The sequence below is a fragment of the Amblyomma mixtum genome, chromosome 4 (genome assembly GCF_055824585.1).
Source record: "Amblyomma mixtum isolate Tamu chromosome 4, ASM5582458v1, whole genome shotgun sequence".
In the NCBI taxonomy this organism is placed as follows: Eukaryota; Metazoa; Arthropoda; class Arachnida; order Ixodida; family Ixodidae; genus Amblyomma; species Amblyomma mixtum.
The window spans coordinates 20,677,448-20,699,419 of NC_143015.1; the positions used below are offsets into that span (position 1 = coordinate 20,677,448).

At 46.4% G+C, this 21,972-nt stretch overlaps 1 protein-coding gene across 1 annotated transcript in view; it reads left to right on the forward strand.

The window, feature by feature from the left end:
- Positions 1–19,479, forward strand: part of LOC149345829 (uncharacterized) — a 214,213-nt gene extending 194,734 nt beyond the window's left edge. The window contains exon 10 of the mRNA XM_089586238.1: positions 17,421–19,479. Coding sequence (XP_089442364.1) covers positions 17,421–17,828 — 408 coding nt within the window. The 3' untranslated portion in view covers positions 17,829–19,479. The remainder of the gene's footprint in view (positions 1–17,420) is intronic.
- Positions 19,480–21,972: the final 2,493 nt, after the last annotated feature.

Below are 21,972 nucleotides of genomic sequence, written 5' to 3' on the forward strand. Positions count from 1 at the left end.
ACATAAGTAACTCTTGCTCCAGCTTCAAACCATTGCTACATGGCGTTCCGCAAGGAAGTATTCTCGGGCCACTACTTTTCAACCTATATATTAATGACCTTGTTAACATAGATTTAAATACATCATTTGTTATTTATGCCGATGACACAAGCTTATTTTTCTCCCATCACAGTTTACCCCTGCTTGTAAAGAAAGCGAATGCAGTACTTGATGTATTGAACACTTGGTGTCTAAATGATTCCTTAACTATAAACGTCTCGAAGACAAAATCAGTTCTTTTTCGCCCTAAAAATAAACCAGTTAATTCAAATATTATCCTGGAACTTGGTCTTTCAGTCATAGAGGTGGTACCAGTAATAAAAACCCTAGGTGTCCTTTTTCATGAGAATATGCAGTGGAACGCACATACTGACCTCGTTCACTCCAAACTATCCCGAATAGTTGGTATTCTTGCACGTTTTCGCAACTTTCTTCCTAAGCACATTAAATTACTTTTGTATAACTCCCTTTTCACATCCACATTATCGTATTGCTACTTGATATGGGGCACCACAACGTACACAAACTTGTCCAAAATCTATCGACTGCAAAAAAAAGCTGTAAGAATTATTTCAAATGAACCCAATGACGCCCACACAAAACCTCTTTTTGATGACCTTAGATTACAACCATTACCAAATCTGTTCAATGCACTTCTGTTAAAACGTCATCATGCCTTTCATCTAAATAATGACCCTTTCCTTGAAAACCTTGCGACCCTGTCTCCGTTTGCGAAAGCATATAGCACACGAAGCAGTCAGACATGGAAGATTCCTCACACCCGTACTAACTATGGCCGCCAAATGCTGATGTACACACTACCACATGCTCTTAACTCTTCTGATAACACCTCCAAGTCACCTCCAAGACATTAACACTTACAATTATGAACCCGCAATGTTAGCCCTATCACTTAACATGTTTTTAGGATTATGTAAAGCCGTCGCCATATATATTTTTGCTTTTCTTTATATCGCTATCACTTTTTGTCCCCTGCTGTATTGCTTTGTAAACGGGGTGCTAGCCTTTGTCAAGCCGTTACAGGCTTTTTGCTAGCACCCCGTTGCATCACGAGTTCTGTAACATCATTGTTGATGCTAAATAAATTTGAATTTGAATTTGAAATTTGAAATTTGAATTTGAACTTGCAAAATTTTTTGTCGAACAAATTCTCCTGCGACACGGCGCCCCCGAAGTGCTCATCACAGACAGAGGAACGGCATTTACAGCGGAGCTGACTCAAGGCATTTTAAACTACAGCCAGACAAGCCATCGGAAGACAACTGCCTATCATCCACAAACCAACGGACTCACAGAGCGTCTGAATAAGACCATCGCAGACATGCTGTCCATGTACATCGACGCCGAACACAAGACGTGGGACTCCATTCTGCCCTACGTAATCTTCGCCTATAATACTGCCGTCCAGGAGACAACCAGGTTTACCCCATTTCAGCTGCTATATGGCAGGAAGCCCACGACAACACTCGACGCAATGCTCCCGCATGTTTCCGACGAAGACAACCTCGACGTCGCCGCCTACCTTCATCGCGCAGAGGAAGCCCGAAGACTTGCGTGGCTTCGCATTCAAGACCAGCAGCAGACCGACGCCCGACGCTACAATCTGCGCCGACGAGACACGCATTACAAGCCAGGTGATCGTGTTTGGATATGGACGCCAGTTCGCCGCCGTGGATTGAGTGAAAAGTTGCTGCGACGCTACTTTGGCCCGTACAGGGTTCTCCGTCGCATCGGTGACCTCGACTATGAAGTCATCCCCAACGGCACGACAGCATCTAACGACGACGCACACGCCTGGAAGTCGTGCATGTCGTACGCCTGAAGCCATATTATGAACGCTAAAGGGCTCGAAGTTTGCATTCTCCGTGTTTATTTTCATTTTAAAGCATCGAGACGATGCTTCTTTGGGAGGGGGGTAATGCCACGTGTCATTGTAGTGTCCGTTCATTCGCGCTCAATGCCGCAGGAAAGGGGTGTTAGCATTTTTGTTCGTGACGCCTGAAGCGATCGGACTATTCTCGATTGATCACAGCCATGAAGAGCTGCATCTACGTGTTTCCAGATTACTCTAGATGGTCTCGACCTGTTATCTCAAAGTTTCCTTGCCGGCTTTAAATTGAACGATGCCGCGAGCAGCGGACATTCGTAGTTCGATGACTGACGAGCACGTTTGTTGCTTACGCCGCCGCCGAGTGATTCAGTAATTTTGCGGGCGCAAGTCAGCACAAATAAACAACTTCGTTTCCAGGTCTTGTTGGTGTCCTACTGACCGCTGGACTGCCGTCACTACAACGTGACAATATCGACGTCCGCGCTATTTCGGAGTTATTTTCTACATGTTTGGCTCTAAATAATTAAGTAATCATCCTATCGACATAATGTTTTTTGTGCACCATCCTCTCATCAGCCCCATTTCGATTACAGCCACTTGTTCGATGCTACTTCTTATGAGAACGTCACAACTGCAGCGGACACGTTTTGCGGACACATTTTGGTAACACGACCCGGCCCACATAGCCTTGAAATGCTTTAGGATTTTAAGCGGGGAATGTAGAGGAAGCCAAGACGGGAGCTACCCGAGCGGTACCGGTCCGATAGCCTGCTAACTCGCCAGTTTCTCTGTTTAAACAGTTCCACAAAGAGGACACGCAGGCTTATCGCTCATCCTCGGACAATAATTGAGCCGGACGGCGGAGCAGCGCAAAGTCCCCTTCCAAAGCCACGGAAGGCTGCATGGATGCTAAGAAGCTGCTTCTTGAAGCTGTCTGATAGAAGGTGTCGTCAGAGCACGCTGTGCATTTTTTTCCCATGGATTTGTTCCTAGTCTTACAACCATTGAAAGTGCTTTCTTTAAACTTAAACATTTCAGTGCACATTCCACTTTTTGCTACACCCACTTTCACTCCAACCATATATCTTCACGACTCTGCTCCGAATGTCAACACCCTATGTTTGAAGCATTTCTTACAAATGTTTACTGCGGATCCATTCACATTAATTTCGTTGTCCGTGAACTCTCAGGCCCCTGTTATCCTGCATGTGTGCCTGCGTACAGGGAACTTCAAAACAAGGTGGCGGCCACTGCCGGGACCACCCAAGAAATCTCCACATCGGTTCAATGATTGAACGTGCAGCTCATGCGCATTATACGATGGTGGCGCCGCCTTTGCGCGACGAAGTTTTCTGCAGGCCTGTCATTTTAAACTCTTATGCAGCTCATTTGTATCCATCTGGGCATGTACTGTGTGGTCCATCTGCAAACGGCCCACAGAATGCTTTTCCCTCGTTAGCTTCGTTCAGGTCATTCTTTCACTTTTGTCCCACGCATCTTTCGCTTCTATGTTGCTTGTGGTGCTATCTTCGAACAATGCATTCTGCGCATTTGCGTGTTTCTTTGCAAGCTGTTGTCCTTTGTCAGCGATCGACCTGTTGCACGTCGAGAATAAGCATACGCAAAGGTCCTCTTTTACCTTCTGCCGGGCCAGGTACAAATTGCAGTCCGCAGTTCAAAGCATGAGTCTGAACTCAGCATCGGCTTGCGCGTTTTTGCTTCATCCCCCGCCTACGCCAGCACCATTTCTCCCTACGCTTCTTCCTGCTACCAGCGGGGATTTTTATGTTTGCCTTGTTTTTGCTTTGGAGGAAAGATGCTCCGTGGAATCTTTCATGCATTCTTCATTTCTTCATTGTACTTTTTTGAAACTCGTGTGGCAAACGAGATTTGCATAATTTGCGAGAACTCGCTCGCACATCGCTATTGCCGCGCGAGCCTGGGACGCCCTGAGACCTTTTTGTTCTTGTACTTTCGGGCTGACGTCTGCGAGGTCCTCGCGAGCTCAGCGTTCGTGCTTGCACGTAGCGCAGAGCAGCCGCAAGGGCGCCAAGGTGGGTTGCCGTGTTCGTGCGAGAACTGTTCATGGAGCGCTTCGTTTGCATCTTCCATCGCTTGGATAACGCGACCACCGAAGTTTGAAGCGCGGTGCGCAGCATAATAAGCACGGAAACAACCGCCATGACCACGCTGAAGCCACGTCGCCGCCTTACTTCGGCACACGAAAAGTGTACCGCCCATAGGATGCCCAGCAGGGGTCGTGAAAACATCATTATGATCAATCTACGTCCACTGCAGCATAAAGGTAGATCGTTTATGAAGGTTGACAACTGAAGTTGGCCGAGAACCCAGCGCTGCGGGACACCTGAGAAAACTTTTGTTGTGGAAGAATGGTGATTATAGGTAAGAGTGAATTGCAAGACGTTCAACAGGGCTAGTTGGTAAAGATTCATGGTGACAACTCAGCGCAAAAGACGGGGAACCAGAGTAAGAAAGGCACAAGACAGGCGCTGACTCGCAACTAAAAGCTTTATTTGCTAGAACCTTCAGGAAACAGGCAGTAAGATACGCCACAAAACACACACAAACCAAAACGAAAAACGAAAAACACCCTTGAAAATGCCCACGACAGTCAAGCGTTATTGCGGAGCCCTCCACTACGGCGTCTCTCATAGCCTTAGTCGCTTTCATTTTTTTTATGGACGTTAAACCCCATGAACCAACCAACCATCTCCTTATCAATTAAGGAAACGTATCGCATTCTGACGCAATTTTGCATGTCATTTTCAATATGGAAGCCTCAACCATTTCCCGTGTAGTCTGATCATTGTGCTTGTACAGCACTCGTGCGGCATTGTCTATAGGATGTGAAGAGATGAAAAAGAAAAAGAAAAAGTGCAGTGCTTTTTTTTCATCGCGCACGAGTGCTGTACAAGCACAATGATCAGACTACACGGGAAGTGGTTCAGGCTTTCCACATTGAAAATGACGAGCGAAATCGCGTCAGCAAACCATCAGTTTCCTGAGATGAATTTTCTTCATAACGCATGACTGTCGTGCGCATTTTCAAGGGTTTTTAGTTTGTAGTTTTGGTTTGTGTGTGTTTTGTGGTCTATCTTTCAGCCTGTTTCCTTCATATAAGAAGGTTTTAGCAATTAAAGCCTTTAGTTGCGAGTCAGTGCCTGTCCTGTATTTCTTACTCTGGTTCCCCGTCTTTTGCGCTCTGCTGTCACCATGAAAACTGATTTTGGAGCAATCAGTTTAAAAAAAATACAGGTAATGTTCACTACATTCTAATCTGAGCGAAAACACGGATTTGTGCTCCGTAGAAAACGACGCTGAGCAGGCAGTGCCGCGGGACGAACAAGATTCCAGTTGATGAAGGCGACGCTCTGCAATCCAAAGCGCGAGTGTGTGGCGCAGTTTAACTCTAGGCGTGTTGGCTGCGACGACAGCCTACCCAACACACGCATTCACACGCATTCAGGGCCATCCTCACGCTCGCCTCGATCGAATTTATGCATCTTTTTGAATGGTACGGCAAAACAGCGCTGACGGACGGGACGGAAGAAGATGAGACAAACACATGAACTAACAACCATTAGTTCAGCGCATGTGTTTGTCTCATCTTCTTCAGTCCCGTCCGTCAGCGCTGTTTTGCCGTACCATTCAACATGAACCAACCAGCCCGACTCAGCCCTCTCCTTGAATGCATCTTTTGCACGTGTCTTCCAAGGATTGGTCTTTGACACTGCACCAGCTTCATTCTCACCCGGAGGCAGTGGTTGTTGAAAATTTAGGCCGAAATGGGCGCTTTGGGAGCTGAACTCATCCGTAATTAATGATGAAGAACTTGTCATTCGCGTCCGCTCGAAACTGGAATCCTGTTTATCGAGCAGGATGCCGTTGTTCGCCGCTTGGCAAATGTTTGAGCAGGAAGTGCATGCTACAGCAGTAAAAATTGGTACCGTGAGGTGTTTTCACAGCAACAATCAGCATCAAACACTCAGGGAGAAATTTGTGCAACCTGTATGAATTGTAATGCGAAGCACCTAGCTTATATACGGATGAATTTACTAGTCTCAGAAGTGAGTTACAAAGATTTGATGGAGAACGCTACAGGGGCGCCCGTGTTCGATCTCGTACCAAGCGTGATTTGCAATGTGAGAAGCATTTCCTGCTATGTATGCTATGTATGTATGCTATGAGTGCAGCATTTCCTGCTATGTATGAAATGAAGTTAATTGTTCTCATCATCGTCATCATCATCAGCCTGACCACACCCACTGCAGGGCAAAGGCCTCTCCTATGTCTCCAATTAACCCTGTCCATCGCCTGTTGCGGCCACTGTATTCCTGCAAATTTATTAATCTCATCCGCCCATCTAACTTTCTGCCGCCCCCTGCTACGCTTGCCTTCTCTTGGAATCCACTCCATTACCCTTAAGGACCAGCGCTTATCTTGCCTTCGCATTACATGTCCTGCCCAAGCTCATTTCTTCCTTTTAATTTCAACTAGGATGTCATTAACCAGCGCTTGTTCTCTGACCCACTCCGCCCGCTTCCGATCTCTTAACGTTACATCTAACATTTTTCTTTCCATAGCTCGCTGCGTTGTCCTTAACTTAAGCTGAAGCCTCTTTGTTAGCTTCCACGTTTCTGTCTCCCCCTTGGTGACTACCGGTAAGATACATCTGCTGTATACTTTTCTCTTGAGGGATATTGGTAAACTGCCATTCATGATCTGAGAGTTGTGTTTTTTCTATCATGTTTGTGCCACGTAGCGCCTACCTAGGTCCTCTGTAAATATTTTTTGTGCGCGCACACACACACGCGCGCACGCACGCACGCACGCACGCACGCGCACGCACACGCACGCACGCACACGCACGCACACACACATATATATATATATATATATATATATATATATATATATATATATATATATAAACGTAATTCGGTTGACACACGGTAGAAAAACAACAACTTTATTCTAACGTTTCGACCAGGGTCTGGCCTTCGTCAGAGTGATGGGGTACAGGCAAAAGACACAGTTTATAAGGGAACGTACGCGGGGAGGGAACATTCTGATTGGCGCATCGCAGCGGCACACACCTCAGTATGAATCGCCAGTGAATGATAAATGTAGTAAAGAAAGCACCGTCAAAAATTACTAAATCATCGTGGAGTATAACTGCAATCACATTGTGAAAAAAATGTGAATAATACAAAAATGTTTTGGTCATAGCTCAAATGCACAAGCATGCATTTTCTTCCTTTAATTGGTTGCATGGTTACTAGCCAAGTACAATTGGCCCCGTTTGAAATTCGGGCACTGTGACATGACGACCATTTCGAAAGATCAATTGAAAAGCGTGACATTTCTGTCGACATCTCCTGCCTACAACGATGAGGCATTAAAGGCTTCCTCCTTAAAACTTAGTCATGAGGAAAGTGTCCGTGAAATTGGTGCCGGGAGTGTTGCCAAAGGAGCAAAAGGCCAACCGGAAAGCTATCTGCCAGGCTCTTCTTCATCATGTGAATGAGGACCCCGATTTTATGCCCAGCACTAGCAGGCAACGCTGCCTCAGCCCCTACAGCCCCGACGTGGCTCCGCCATACATTTTTTTATTCCAGAGACTAAAATCTACGCTCAAGGGGAAACATCACGGATCGCTAGAGGTGGTTCAACAGGCCGCGACGAGGAAGCTAAACAGCCTTCCGGTTCAGGCGTTCCTGTAGGCCTACGAAAACTGGAAAACTCATTGGCAGCAGCGTGTAGATGCGGAAGGGTGCTACTTTGAAAAATTCTAATCGTTTGCACTATTGCCATGAATAAAGTTTATAAAAAAATGAGTCCTACTGCTTTCAGGACAAACCCTGTATGTATGTATGTATGTATGTGTGTGTGTGTATATATATATATATATATATATATATCCTTTCTGCACATAAACATGTATAATAAATACCATGAAAAAAGAAAAAAAACAGCCTATTGGTCCCGCTGAGTGCCTCTTAAAGGAGATCTGTTCTCGCAGTCACGGGTTCATGAATATTCTGTGCTGTGTGCGCTGTTTTTTCCATGAGGTCATAAATACTGCACTGCATATATAACAAACTTGCCATAGTAGTATACTTAGACGTATCAAAAGCTTTCGGTACAGTTTATCACAAAGTACTGCAACAGAAAATGGAAACTATGGTCTCAGACGGAATATTTATAATCTAATTACTAGTTATTTTCAGGATGGAAACAGTACGTTGTTGTGAACATTTTAACCTCACTACCGCCAAAAATTAATCTAGGTGTTCCGCAGTGTTCCCTGCTTGGCCGCTGCTTTTTGTCCTTTATATTATTGATCTTCCATTAACGTTGAAATACTCCAAAGCTATAATATATCCCGATGACTCTGCATTAGTTTTAGAGGAGATAATTTGAAAATCTACAATGTAATATGAATGAGGATCTTAGCGATGTTTCACAGTGGTTTAAAAGTAGGTAACTATTTATACTGAGAAAACAAAGTATACCGTGTTTGACTCGCGCAGCTAGAACATAAATTACGAACACATAGCACTAAGTATCAACAATACAAATTTGCTGAGGGTTTCCCAATGCAAGTATGTTGGTCTCCTTTTGGCGTGTGATATGTACTGGAAAGAAAAAATTAATAACGTCTGCCCCAAATTAGCCTATGGTTGTCATGTTAACTATGGGCCAGAGACTGCTTGGGTCTTCCAATTCAACCTGCGCAGACTCTATTGAGCCGGCGCAGCAGGAATTTCAACGAGGTCGCCAGAGAAAGAGCGAGGAGCTCCTCAGAGCGAAGAAGTGCGCTCCGGAAAGGCGGCGGCGAGGCTGCTTTCGCATGCAGGGTAACGACTGCAATGGGACACCGTATGCGAAGGAGCCGCGTCGCCGTCATCACGGTAATCAACTTAACCTCGCCAGGCTGAGCCCAATGGCCACAAGGAGCGCTGCTACGTCGCATCGCTCCGAGCTGCTGCTCCGATTCCAACAAAGCCCGGCCCCATCTTTGTTCTGCCGCCTGCGGCTTTGGCCTCCGCGGTGCGCGATAAGGATGTTAGCGTAAGGGAGCGCATTAGTGTCGTTGGTGACGGCTGTTTGCCCCAATCGCAGCGGGGCAAACCAGGGCAGACGATGGTTAAGGACGGCTGCGAGGCTAATTGGGTCGAGGCTATAGTGCGAAGGCGGTGCGCTTCGCATCGCCTTTCCTTCGAGCAGCGGGTTCTTTTAGATTTAATCTGGAGAAATTTTCCTCGCGGAGGCTCGAAAGAGTTCTTCCATGCGCATTGCCCTTAGTTTCGAAAAAGACTGCTAGCACTGAAATACGAGTTGAAAGACATGCTGGGAATCCCGACAAGTAATGAAAATAGAGGTACTGATACCGCCCTTGCACCGATACCGTTGGAAGGACGTTGTTGCACACGCTTTATGCGAGAGAAAATTAGGGTTGGGGGTCTTGGCTTGGGATATTAGTTGCAAATGAAGAATGAAATAAAAATATATCACGGCTGAAGCTGCTCCACTTTTATCATCTAGTCCGGCATTCGAGCACACCAAAACTGAAGACGTGTTAGCAGGTTCTCTAAAAAACTAAATAACTTTTCAACAGCTTTACAACTTTAGAACAAATAACTTTACAACTCTAAATAACTTTACAACATAAATGGTTCATTCGCGTGCAGCCACTTGGAATTGTTCATTTTTTGCGGTTTTTGTTAGTTTGAAGAGGCTCTTGCATATATCAGCATCATCAGCTTGACAGTGTCTATTCTCGAAAGAGGCTGCTCTGATATCCGTGCTATTAACCCTATCCTGCGCCCACAAACTTCTGACAAACCACTATGGTCACAAATGCGGGACCAGGTGATGGAAGTTGTGAAATAAAACCGAACTGAAGAAAAAAATGTTCCTTATATTTGCCTTGAGGTCGTATTCGGTAAAGATACCTTTATATGAGACAGACACATGCGCTGAACTAACAAGCAAATGGTTTATTGCGAAAGAGGGGTGCAATATAAAGCATAGAAGGGAAAACTGCGGTGCAAACATGACAAGGCATACATTCGGGATATCATCAATGATTAAGAAAAGCGATCTCCTGTGGGAATAGATACTGAAATGCACCAAGGAAATCACCAGCCATGTTTTGCAAATACTCTTCGAGAAATCCTTGGCCCCGATCTGAAGTTGCGGTTTCATGATGAAGTTTAGCGCCAAAAACGAGGACAAAGTAGGAGTGAAGACACAACACTCGTGTTGTGTCTTCACTCCTACTTTGTCCTCGTTTTTGGCGCTAAACTTCATCATGAATAAGATTCAACTCGCCCAACTTTCCACCTTACTACTGAAGTTGCGGCTTCCATCCGGCCTACGAAGCGCGCAGGCTCATATCGAACCCACACTACACAGAAGCAAAAAAAAAAAGCGAAAACAGGGATTGATCCATTCTCGTCGACCAGGCGTCAGGCACGCCTCCAAGTGCATAAAAACTAAAGAACAGCAGTGAATGGGAGAAGGGAAAGACAGAATAACAAAAGTTGGTGAAACATCAACCTACACGCGCGTGCAGTCCAGTGCGGCGTGGGGATGGCAGAGAAAAAAGAAAAAAAAAACAATGATATGCAAAACTTAATGATGTGAAAGACATTAAAGGCTGGGAAGACGGCGTGAAGACGTACATACAGAGAACGAATTGAAAGGGTGGTGGGAAAGGGTGAAGGATTGACAAATTAAAACAAGCGCTGAAAGCTAACCGAAAAAACACGGCCTAAAGTGATGCAATGCAAGCCTTCTATCAAACGGCCAAAAAGGAGGGATGAGGGCTAACCGTAAAACCGGCCTAAATGAACAAAGATGGCTAAAGATATGATAGGGATGAAAACTAGAATAAAAGAATAGAAGTAGAGTCTCCAGCATGTTTAAAGAGAAGCTGCGAATGGGCTGGGGTGTAAAAAGTAGTCACGTAAGGAACCAACGCGCCAAGAAATTACAATGACTAGGAAAGAAACGCAAACTTCCTTTCTGACAACGCTATTAAGGGCGTTTTGACGCGTATGTCTTGATGCTACCTGCCTCAATTATCTCCGGAGTGAATCGGTTGCTGCACTTTGCCAGAATTTTTGTTTCCTTATACATCAAAGGGCGCCGGTGACAAGGACTGCAGTCACGAACGTGGACAGCTAAGTTTGCTAGATTTAGAGTTGAGGTCGAGCTGCCTCTTATTCATACATCGACCAGTCTGGCCGATCTATTCTCCGCCGCAAGACAGACGGACTGAGTACACAACTCCTGCTCTGCAACTTACGAAAGGATCACGATGCCTAACCGAGCATTCGCGAGCTTTTTCACCGGAACCGTTCACTTTCCTACAGAGTCTAGAGAGGCGGTGAGGGGCTGAAAAAGTAACGTCCACTCCTACTTATCGTCCAATCCTATTGAGTTTGCGGGAAACCTGGTGAACGTAGGGAATAACGGCGAATTCCTCGTTGCGTTCCCTTGCACGCGACTGGGGCGGTGTTTGTACACTGCATTTTCTTCACATTTTTTCAGCCACCGATACTACAAGCAACCGCGGGTATCTGGATTAACACAGTCTCTGCCCGTGGTTCTGAAAACCGGATTCGTGATAGTGGTAACAGGACTTAAAAACCAGACTGGAATGCGTTTCACTTGACAAGTTTGGAGTGGGCGGAGTGGTAGGGCAGAGCATTCATGTTACCCCTAGGCTAGAACATCCAGCAAACGTGTTGCCACGAAAAAGCAGCTCTAACTCGGGGAAGTGGTTGGAGCCATTTTCTGGTGCCTCGGGCGTCGAAACAACGGGCGACAGGGTTTCACTAAAAACGTCTAAAACCTTGTTAACATCTCACAGAAAAGCATCGTTTCGACCGTCTAAGAATAGGAGGTAATCTTCCTCATACCTAAATATTCTAAGAACAGACAAATTTTTAAGTTTCTCATTTAATGCTCTGTCATGCATAACCAGGTACATCTTGGTAAAGTAAAGGCTTTTAGCGCAAAACGACTAAGAAAGGACGGGGATAGAACACAGACACAAAGGAGCGCTACTCTCAACTAAATTTATTGCCAGATGAAACAGTCATTTTATACATTGGTTCCAGTACCGTATTTACTCGCATAATGCTCGCACTCGCATAATGCTCGCACCCCCCACATTGCCTATCGAAAATTGGAATTTTTTTTTCCTCGCATAATCATCGCATCCCCAACATCACTCGACAGAACTAAGGAAAAGTGCATGCACTATCAAAATATAGCATTACCAAACTAATGATAAAGCTGTCGAGTACGCTTTGGAGCACGGCAACCGCGCTGCCAGCAGACACTTCGGAGTCAACGAGTTTTGTGTCCGCTACTGGAGACGGCAGCACGACAAGCTCAAGGCAACCAGCAAGACTCGGCGTGCCTTCCGTGGTCCGAAGACGGGAAAGTTTCCTGGGGTTGAAACTGCACTCCTGGACTACATTAAGGCTCTACGGGCGGATGGTTGCGCCGTGTCAATAGAGCTGATGCGGAACCAGGCGCGCGTAATTGCAAGGAAAGAAGGCATCTCGGCGCAAGATTTCCGGGCAAGTAACGGGTGGGCCACGCGGTTCATGCGGCGCAATGGACTTTCGCTCATGAGGCGGACGACGCTTTGCCAGCGGCTACCTGCAGCCTATGAAGACAAGATTGTGGATTTCCATCGCTTCGTGATACGAATTCGGCAGGAAAAAAACTTCTTGCTCTCCCATATCGGAAACGCGGACCAAACGCCCCTCAATTTTGATATGCCGAGAAGCACTACAGTGGAGCAGACAGGTGCGCGGTATGTGCACATAAGGACGACTGGTGCCGAAAAACAACGATGCATGGTCATGCTAGGCGTGACTGCGGACGGGCGGAAGCTGCCACCATATGTGATTTTTAAGCGGAAAACCCTGCAAAAAGGAAAGCTGCCCTCCGGAATACACGTGCGGGTGCAAGAGAAAGGTTGGATGACGGCAGAATTGATGATCGACTGGTTGAAGACGGTGTGGGCACGGCGACCGGGAGCACTTCTTTGTCCGTCGCTTCTCGTTCTTGATAGCTTCCGCGGTCACCTCATGGACTCTGTTCGCGCGAAGTTGACGGAATTGCGTACGGACATCGCAGTAATACCAGGTGGCCTCACATCGATGCTGCAGCCTCTGGACGTGTCTTTGAACAAGCCGTTCAAAGATAACGTTCGGAGGCTGTATGCAGAATGGATGGCCGAAGGCCAACACGCTCTTACGCCGGGTGGCAAGATAAAGAGGCCATCTGTGGAGCTGCTGTGCAGCTGGGTAGCAGATGCATGGAGCATGATTGGCGCTGACGTGGTCGTGAAGAGTTTCAAGAAAACTGGCATTTCCAACGCTCTGGACGCGACAGAAGACCACTTGGTGTGGGACGAAGATGTAGAGGGTGAAGCTGAGGAAGCCGACGAAGCAGCGACCAGCGATAGCGATGGCAATGTCGACGTGGACTCCGCGGACTCTGAGTGATGGTGATGTTGCGGGCGGCCAGCCTTCGCAAATAAAGTGTTTCTGCTGCTAGTGTTTGTCGTCTCTGTGGTTTTATTACAAACGTAAGTCCTGCTTGCAATTGAAGTTTTGGTTAAATTTACAATAGCTGGCTTGAGAACCCCGGTTCACAGCATATTTACATTTGCTTTCAGCACTCCAAAGCATTGTTCAAAAATTTTCCCCGCGTAATTATCGCACCCCCTAACTTCGCACCGATTTTCTGCGAAAGAAAGTGCGAGGATTATGCGAGTAAATACGGTACATAATCTGCTCACATTGCGAAGACTGCGTACATGCGCACACGCCTGACGAAGCTGTCAATCACACATCTTGTAAGATAATCCTATCTAATGATTTGTACTCGTTAGAGTACAACTTCACCCAGGGGCTGCTGACAACACAGATCCCTTCTTCCTGATGTGGAACGCCTCTGTCAACACCCGAGAAGCCTCGTCATTGCCTCTTCCGATAACCCGTGTATCTTTTAGCAATGGCACGCATGTCCCTGCCCTATCACAGGATCTACAATGAACAGCCAAGTTTTTTCCAGTGGCCAACAAAAGTGGCCAACAAATACCGCATTCCAGTTGTTTTTTCAGCGTCCTGCAAGCTGAAAAGCCTATGCCCTAGAGTGAATGGTGAGAAGATGAATAAGGGATGCCTAACGAAGCACCAGTTCAGATATGTTGGTTGCAATGTTGGAATCGTCTATGAGATACCCCTCAGTTGTGGAAGAGTGTATATTGGCCAATCTGGACGTTGTTTGAATAAGCGCATGCGGGAACACGAAAGATGCCTTGAGCGGGGGACTGGAACAAACTTGGCTGTTCATTGTAGATCCTGTGATAGGGCAGGGACATGCGTGCCATTGCTAAAAGATACACGGGTTATCGGAACAGGCAATGACGAGGCTTCTCGGGTGTTGACAGAGGTGTTCCACATCAGGAAGAAGGGATCTGTGTGTGTCAGCAGCCCCTCGGTGAAGTTGTACTCTAACGAGTACGAATTATTAGATAGGATTATCTTACAAGGTGTGTGCTTGACAGCTTCGTCAGGCGTGTGCGCATGTACGCAGTCTTCGCAATGTGAGCAGATTATGTACTGGAACCAATGTATAAAATGACTGTTTCATCTGGCAATAAATTTAGTTGAGAGTAGCGCTCCTTTGTGCCTGTGTTCTATCCCCGTCCTTTCTTAGTCGTTTTGCGCTAAAAGCCTTTACTTTACCAAGATGAACCAACTCGCCCAGCAGAACGTGTTACTGAACCAGGTACAGGTCACTCATGATAGAAGCGGTACAAAACACTATGCAAATGCCTCGTTTTTGGATAAACAGAGCCCCATTCTAATCGGTGTAGACGGATTTGAGGTAGGTAGAAAGAAGTTCCAGAAATCCACGGACAGAAAAACGGCATGCATTTGGAAAAGCAGCATGACCGTTTACACACTGGACGAGGACATTTGGGGAATCGAGTAGTACATGTCTTTCACATCTATGGAGAACCCAAGGAAGGCATTGGCCCGGTTTTTCTGCAAAAATTTAGGGGTAATGTTCGACGCAGACAAGCGCTAATGGCGCTTGTCTGCGTCGTTTCCTTTCCGTCCCTTGTGTTCCCTGTGCGCTATTTTTACAGCATGAACAGAATCCAACTTGCCCAACTTTCGGCTTTGCATTTGCATCGGGTCTGGTATCGCCGCCATCCTCAGTTACCTGTATCTGGGTATGCATGACGGAGCATTAAATGGGAAACTTAAAAATTTGCCAGTTCTTAGAATATTTAGATATGTGGACGATTATCACATATTCTGAGACTGTCTAAACGATGTCTTTCTGCCAGATTTTCGGGAGGTATTAGACCTGCTTAGTGAAACCGTATCGCCCCCGGTTTCGAAGCACGAGACACCGGAAAATGGTTCCATCCGCTTCCTCGAACTACAGCTGATTTTTTCGCCACAACATGTTCTAGCGTAGGGGCAGCAAGCATGTTCTGCCCTATCTCTCCGTCCACTCGAAACTTGTCAAGCGAAACACAGTCCAGTCTCCTTTTAACAATACGATCACCAAGTCCTGTCAGCTCTGTCAGGAAACCAGTTTTCAAAACCAGGTGCAGAGGCTGTGTCAATCCAGATACCCGCTGGTGCTTGTAGTCTCGGTGGCTGAAAAAGTGTTAAAGAAAATGCAGTGTACAAACGGCCCCCCCCCCCCCCCCCCCCCGTCGCATGCAAGGGCACGCAGCAAAAAACTTTCCATTATTTCCTACGTACACCAGGTTTCCCGCAACCTTAAAAGGATTGGACGAAAAGTAGCAGCAGACATTGTTTTTTCAGACCCTCACCGCCTCTGTAGACTCTGGAGGAGAGTGAACGGTTCCGGTGAAAAAGTTCGCGAATGCTGTGTTAGGCATCGTGATTCTTTCGTAAGTTTCAGCGCTGCTCGACATCAACTCTAATTCTAGCAACTTAGCCGTCCACGTTCGTGACTAGTCCTTGTCACCGGCGCCCTTTGGTGTATAAGGAAACAAAAATACTGGCAAAGAGCAGCAACCAACTCACTTGGGAGATAATTAAGACAGGTTGTACCAACAAGACATACGCGTCAGTACGCCTTTGTTAGAAAAGGAGTTTGCGTTTCTTTCCCAGCCACTGTGATTTCTTGGCGCCTTGGTTCCTTACGTGGCTCCTTGTCACTCCCCAGCCCATTCGCCACTTCTGTTTAAATATTCTGGGGACGCTACTTCTATTATTTTTTCTAGTTTTTATCCCTTTCATATGTTTAGTCATCTTTGTTCTTTTAGGCTGGTTTTATGGTCAGCCCTCATCCTCCTTTTTTGGCCGTGTTCATTGAAGGCTTGCATCGCATCGTTTTGGGCCGTGTTTTTTCGGTTAGCTTTCAGCGCTTGCTTTTAAGTTGTCAATTCTTCCCCCTTTCCAACCGCCCTTTTACTTCGTTCTCTTTATGTACGTCTTCACGTCGTCTTCTCAGCTTTTAAGGTCTTCCGCATCATTGCCTTTCATATTTTATTGTTATATTTTTTATTTGTCATCCCCAAGCCGCACTGGTCAGCCGGCGCGTGTAGGTTTCTTTTTTTACCAACTCTTTTCTTTATGGCTTTCCCTCTCTCCCACTGACTGCCGCTCTTCAGTTTTTGTGCACTCGGGGCGTGCCTGATACCTGGCTGACCAGAATGGATGAATCCCTGTTGCGCTTTTGCTTCTGTGCGGGGTGGGTTCAATATGCTCCTGCCCACTTCCCCTATTTATTCTGGTTTTATTGCCTTTTTGCCTTGAATTTCGCATGTGCCATACAACCACTGGCTTCTTGGGTACTGCATAAAAACGTGCGGATCGCCCTCCTTTGGTGTTAAAGTTGCTTGTTCAGCGCATTGCGTGTCTTGTCGTTCCTTCTTTCCTCGTATGCCAGCGGTACAGGGCTCAGAATATCAAGCCAACTTGCCCAGCAACACACCCTGCACAATTTTTGTTTTATTTCTTCAAAATGTTTTGTTTTGTTTATACTCGTAAATCTCTATCAGCGGTTGCATCTTGTCTCCTCCTCATGTCCTTGTTATGTCAGGGTGGAAGGTTAGGCGAGTTGGTGACGGTTCACTTGCCACATAGCGCTAAAAAGAGACGGACACAGGGAGACACACAGGACGGGCGCTAAAATGTGCGCTCCTTTCCCACAAAGTGGCAACAACTGGCCCGGTCACCTTACTCTTGTAAACTCAGTAATTCGTAGACTCTGTTTTGCGAGTAAACTCAGTATTACGTAGACTCTGTTTTGCGACAAAGTATTAGAAGTTTGCAGGTAGGATATGGTTCTGGACAGAGCTAATGAAGGGATGTGTAGAAGGTGTTTGCTCAGCGGTTTCCTTAGTTGGGCCGATGTGGACGACTGCGTGTTATAATGTTTCCCGCTTTGTATGACTTGCTCTCTGGATTCGTTTCAGGTGCCGCTGGAGTTCCGGTCAGCGGACGCTGCCACCACCAACTTCTCGCTGTGGTGGACCCAGGTGAAGATCCTGCCCACGCCTTCCACCCCGGACACACTGGTCTCCCTCAGCAAGGAGTGCGAGTTCCTCTGCGCTACCAGCATGGTGTGCATCAAGAAGGAGCTCGTCTGCAACGGCGTGCCCAACTGCCCGCAGAGGCTGCCCGACGCAGCCAGCCGTCCACCGGCCGACGAGCTGCTCAAGGGCGCCGCCGACGAGGACGCCCTGCTCTGCGCCGCCGACCGGGCCACCGTCCAGGTCTACTGGTGGATCATCGGCGTCGGGCTCACCGTGTGCGTCGGCGTCCTGGTGTGCTTCGTGTTCTCTGTGTTCCGGCGATGCCGCGCCGGAAGGCACCGCTTCTGAGCACCGACTCATGTGGGTCTCTGCCAACAAAGAAAGCACTGATGCTGTGACCTGCTTCGACTGCCTAACGGGAATTCACATCTTACAAGGGGCACTACAGCGCTTGCCCGTGGCGTACCGAGACGCGGGAAGAACCCCACCTTTTCGCAGTGACGTCATTCGGGATAGGATTCCCGACCTAGGGAACAGCTGATCACTTTTCGCGTTCCTTAGACGCGCCGGTGTCCAGAGATGGCTGCTGACGAGCGGACGCTGTTTTTGCGGAAGAGAGTCTGAAGACGTCTTCTTGGTGCTTCAAACTAGAGGAAGCGACGCGGAGTTCAAGGCAGGAGCCGAAATACTTGAACGGCTCAAACCACTTTGAACGCGTTGAAAAGGGGATGGAGTTTGCTTTGCCTCTATTCCTGATGTGCATATTACTGACCTCTGTATTCAATGGCGTGCCCTAAACTGTACAATTTCACGAATATCCCAGAACATGCGTGCAAAGCTCTCGTGAGGTAAAGGTGCGGGCAGGCAGTAACTGCTACCGATCGTGTGCAAGGAAATATTATGAAATTGTGCTTGTCCGACCAAGAAGAAGCAAAAGAAAGAACATCGGCATTTCCAAATGTCATTTATCATTACTTACAACTTCATCATATATATGCTCTTGCCTCTTCATTGGCGACAGCCACCGACTCGACACGTTTTATTCCGAGTGAGCGCAATTCGCACCAAACAATACATTTTAACCAACACCGGGTGGTTTTTCCATCGACTGGATTAATGTCTCAGTAAAATGTACACATGCGTGTATGGAATTACTTACCCTTCTTTCAATGCTACAGAAGCGTAATATTGTCGCAGAATTCCACAACCTGTATCACTGTACTTATATCATCCGCCTTTGCATGAAGGCTTCAGATTGTAGTATTGGTTTTTCTATACAAAAAAATTAAGGCCTCTTTATTTTTATTGCACAATGTCTTGAAAAAAAAAGAAATTGAACTTTATTTACTTTCTGTACAACAAAATGTGGCCTAGGCAAAATCTGAGAGAAAAAGCAGCCAAGTGCCACGTCGTTAGTTGTGGCAGTTGTCAAGGGTGACATATACACACGAAATTAAACAAGCATCTACTACTGTCATATCCCAACAATAATTATTGTCGTGAATATACCTCAAAGTTGCATTCTTGTACGTTTATGCAAAAATGGTTCGAAAATGTGAAATATGCAGGCGAGTGTCTTAGAGTCAGAAAACTGTGCAGGGGACCTCGTTAATCTATTCGACATTGAGAAATAATAAAGGAATGTACAGCGAAATGCGTACATCACGTTAAGAGAAGGAAGAGATCACCAATGAAAAGGAAAAACTTAATATCAACAGCAGTACAAAAATCATATAGAAGCGGGATGATAAAAACGTCAAATATGCTGCAGTATACTTGTCTTCTTAAAGAGGTGTAATGATGGTTAAGTTCTTCACTGAAAATGGCAGTGTGTTCCAAAGTGAAGTGAGAGCAAATTACTGTTTCATTTTGAGCATTGTTGTTTGACTCTCACAAAGTTCGGGAGTCTACAGTTCTACGTAGAGCAAAATAGATATTTTAGCTTCTCTGTGGTTTAAATGCTCGACAAGGCAGAAATGAAGACCGTGAGGCTTGAAGAGATGTGACCAATGCTACATGTGTTTTTGGCATAAGAAACTGCTCTGATCTCTTAGCGAATTTTTGTGCACTCGTGAATATCAGGAGGTTATGGAGCAATTGGTGCAGCTCACGCTTTTGCCCGTTGTGGCGACATAAGCCGCGATAAAAGTTTTTCGCAATAATGAGTTTATTTTAAATAACCGAACTTTATTCAAACTCGTTTTTATGTACGGCTCTCTTAGGTGACTCTGTTGCATAGTTTGCTCGAATCAGAAGCCCTACCAAGACATACCGAGGGGTCTGGAAGCACGACTGGGTACGAAGGACATGCGGTCGACACCAACTGCACCCAGCGAAATACAGAACTTTTTGCTCCATGTGTACGAATTAGTGACTGAAAGTTGTGCTGTGCTACGGACGAAGAGGCTCGGAACTTTGTGGACGTCTCAAAGGAGGTGTGTCCTCGCGCGTGAGCGTGGGGACTTGGACACACAGGCACCAGTGAGCCCCGAATACTATCCCTGGTGCAAACCGCGCCCAAACCACCGCAGAGTGGACGGCGTTTTGTGTCTGTACTCACTGTGCCGCCAGCTAAGGGACGTCACGGTGTGCGTTTTTGTTCACACCGCTGTCAGCGAGGTTCGCACCAAGTGCGTTGAAAGAGAAACTCGGTGAAGCGTTGAAAATTGCGGCTGGAAGCAAGAAGTGCCGGAGACAAATGTTTTGTATTGCTTTTTCTTTTGGCAACCTTTTTACGCGGCCTTTTCGCCGTCATTTTGAGCCGTACTTTGGATTACGACCATTGGAAATCATTTTGTTCGGTTAACAACTGAGAGAAGTGTTAATTTTGTATGGTAATAAAAGATAACGAAACACACAGGGTGTCTGGGATGTCATGGCTGTTTTCAATACTTTATCAGGTAAAAGCAAATGCAACAATTATTGCATCCAACAAATACTACATGCAACATTTTGCACTAAGCTGTAGAGGTCGACGATAATAGTGCAATGAGCAGAAGACTATACTTTATTGCTCAAATGTTTAGGGGAATCCCCGAAGGTGGAATAGCTTTGTAATAAAGGAGTAATTACTCATTGACATATACCCAAGCGCAGCCATACGGCTACAAAGGAAAGCCATAAAGCTTTCTCGGAAATTTCGCAGTTAAAGAAAAATTCGTCCTGGTCCGGGGTTCGCGAACCCGGGACCACCGCCTCACCGGGGCAGTCGCTCTACCAACTGAGCTATCCGGGACGGCAAGCTTATGGTAGGGCAAGAGCGAATTGATTAGTTACTCGAAGTGGGAACAGTGTTGGTCAAATGTTTAAGGTAATCCCCCCAAGGTGGAGTTGATTTGTAATAAAGGAATAATTACTCATTGACATCCTTTCCTTTGTAGCCTTATGGCTGCGCTTGGGTGGATGCCAATGAGTAATTACTCCTTTTTTACTATACTTTATTACTAAGCAGGAAAAAAATAATCCAGATTCAAAGCATCCGCGCAACGGGCTGTTCAGTCCACCTGTCGTTTAAACTCTAGCAGTTCGAATTAGTGGCGGCGGAGCTATTCTGTGTTGAGTGAGTAAACCGCGCCAAAGATGTTCAGGTTTGACTCGCAACTGCGGCATCGGTACCAGGTGCTGAGAGAAGAGATCGCATGTTAGGCTTCTCGAAAAGAGGGGAAATATTGATCACGAAAAGTTAATGGCAGAACAGCGTCGTAGATTATTACTCACATTTAGAATTGCCGCAATGTGGATTGTCACGTAAAACAGCTCTAATACCATTCTCAGCGAGCAGAGTAGAATATGCTGATATGATCGCTACTGGCAGGGAAAGAGAGAGAGAGAAAGAGGAAAGGCACCGAGAAGGCTGTTCCACTTGGTTAGCATGCACTAGGGGGAAGAAAACAGCGGACGCAAGAGGAAAAAACAAAGGGACGGGGTGCTATATCGGTATTGGTAACGCAGTCGCAACGCCCTCATGAAGGGAAGCAGTGCTTTGCAAGCCTTCAAGACGGCCGATCATAGTGACTAAGGCTGAAATATTTTACTCTCCTTCAGTGGACGGAAATCGAGGCGGTGTGAGGCACAGGATGTTTAGTGTTCGTTTTCCGGCGCTAAACACGGGACATTCACGAAGCTGATGCCCTACTGCCTTTATACAGCTGCAAGCGCCATGCCAACGAGGATTAAATACTGGTACGTGAAAGCAACGCCGAGCCCAGACGTCAACGCACATTTCCTCCATGTCTCGGTAACCGATGCAGAAGGTGTAGTCCGGCGACCAGAAATAGAGCCAACGAGTGACAGATTGGTTCCAAGAGTGGCATTTCACTACACTGGTAACTTGCATTGCAAGAGTCAAAATGAATACAAGTTCTGCGAGACAAAAATTCAAGTTAGCGGACACTGCTTTTCCGTTTTTTCTCGCTATTGGTAATTTTGTGTAGGCAGCAACATTGCAGACACCTTGTGTGGATTATTTTCTACTGAATGGTCCCAAAGCCAT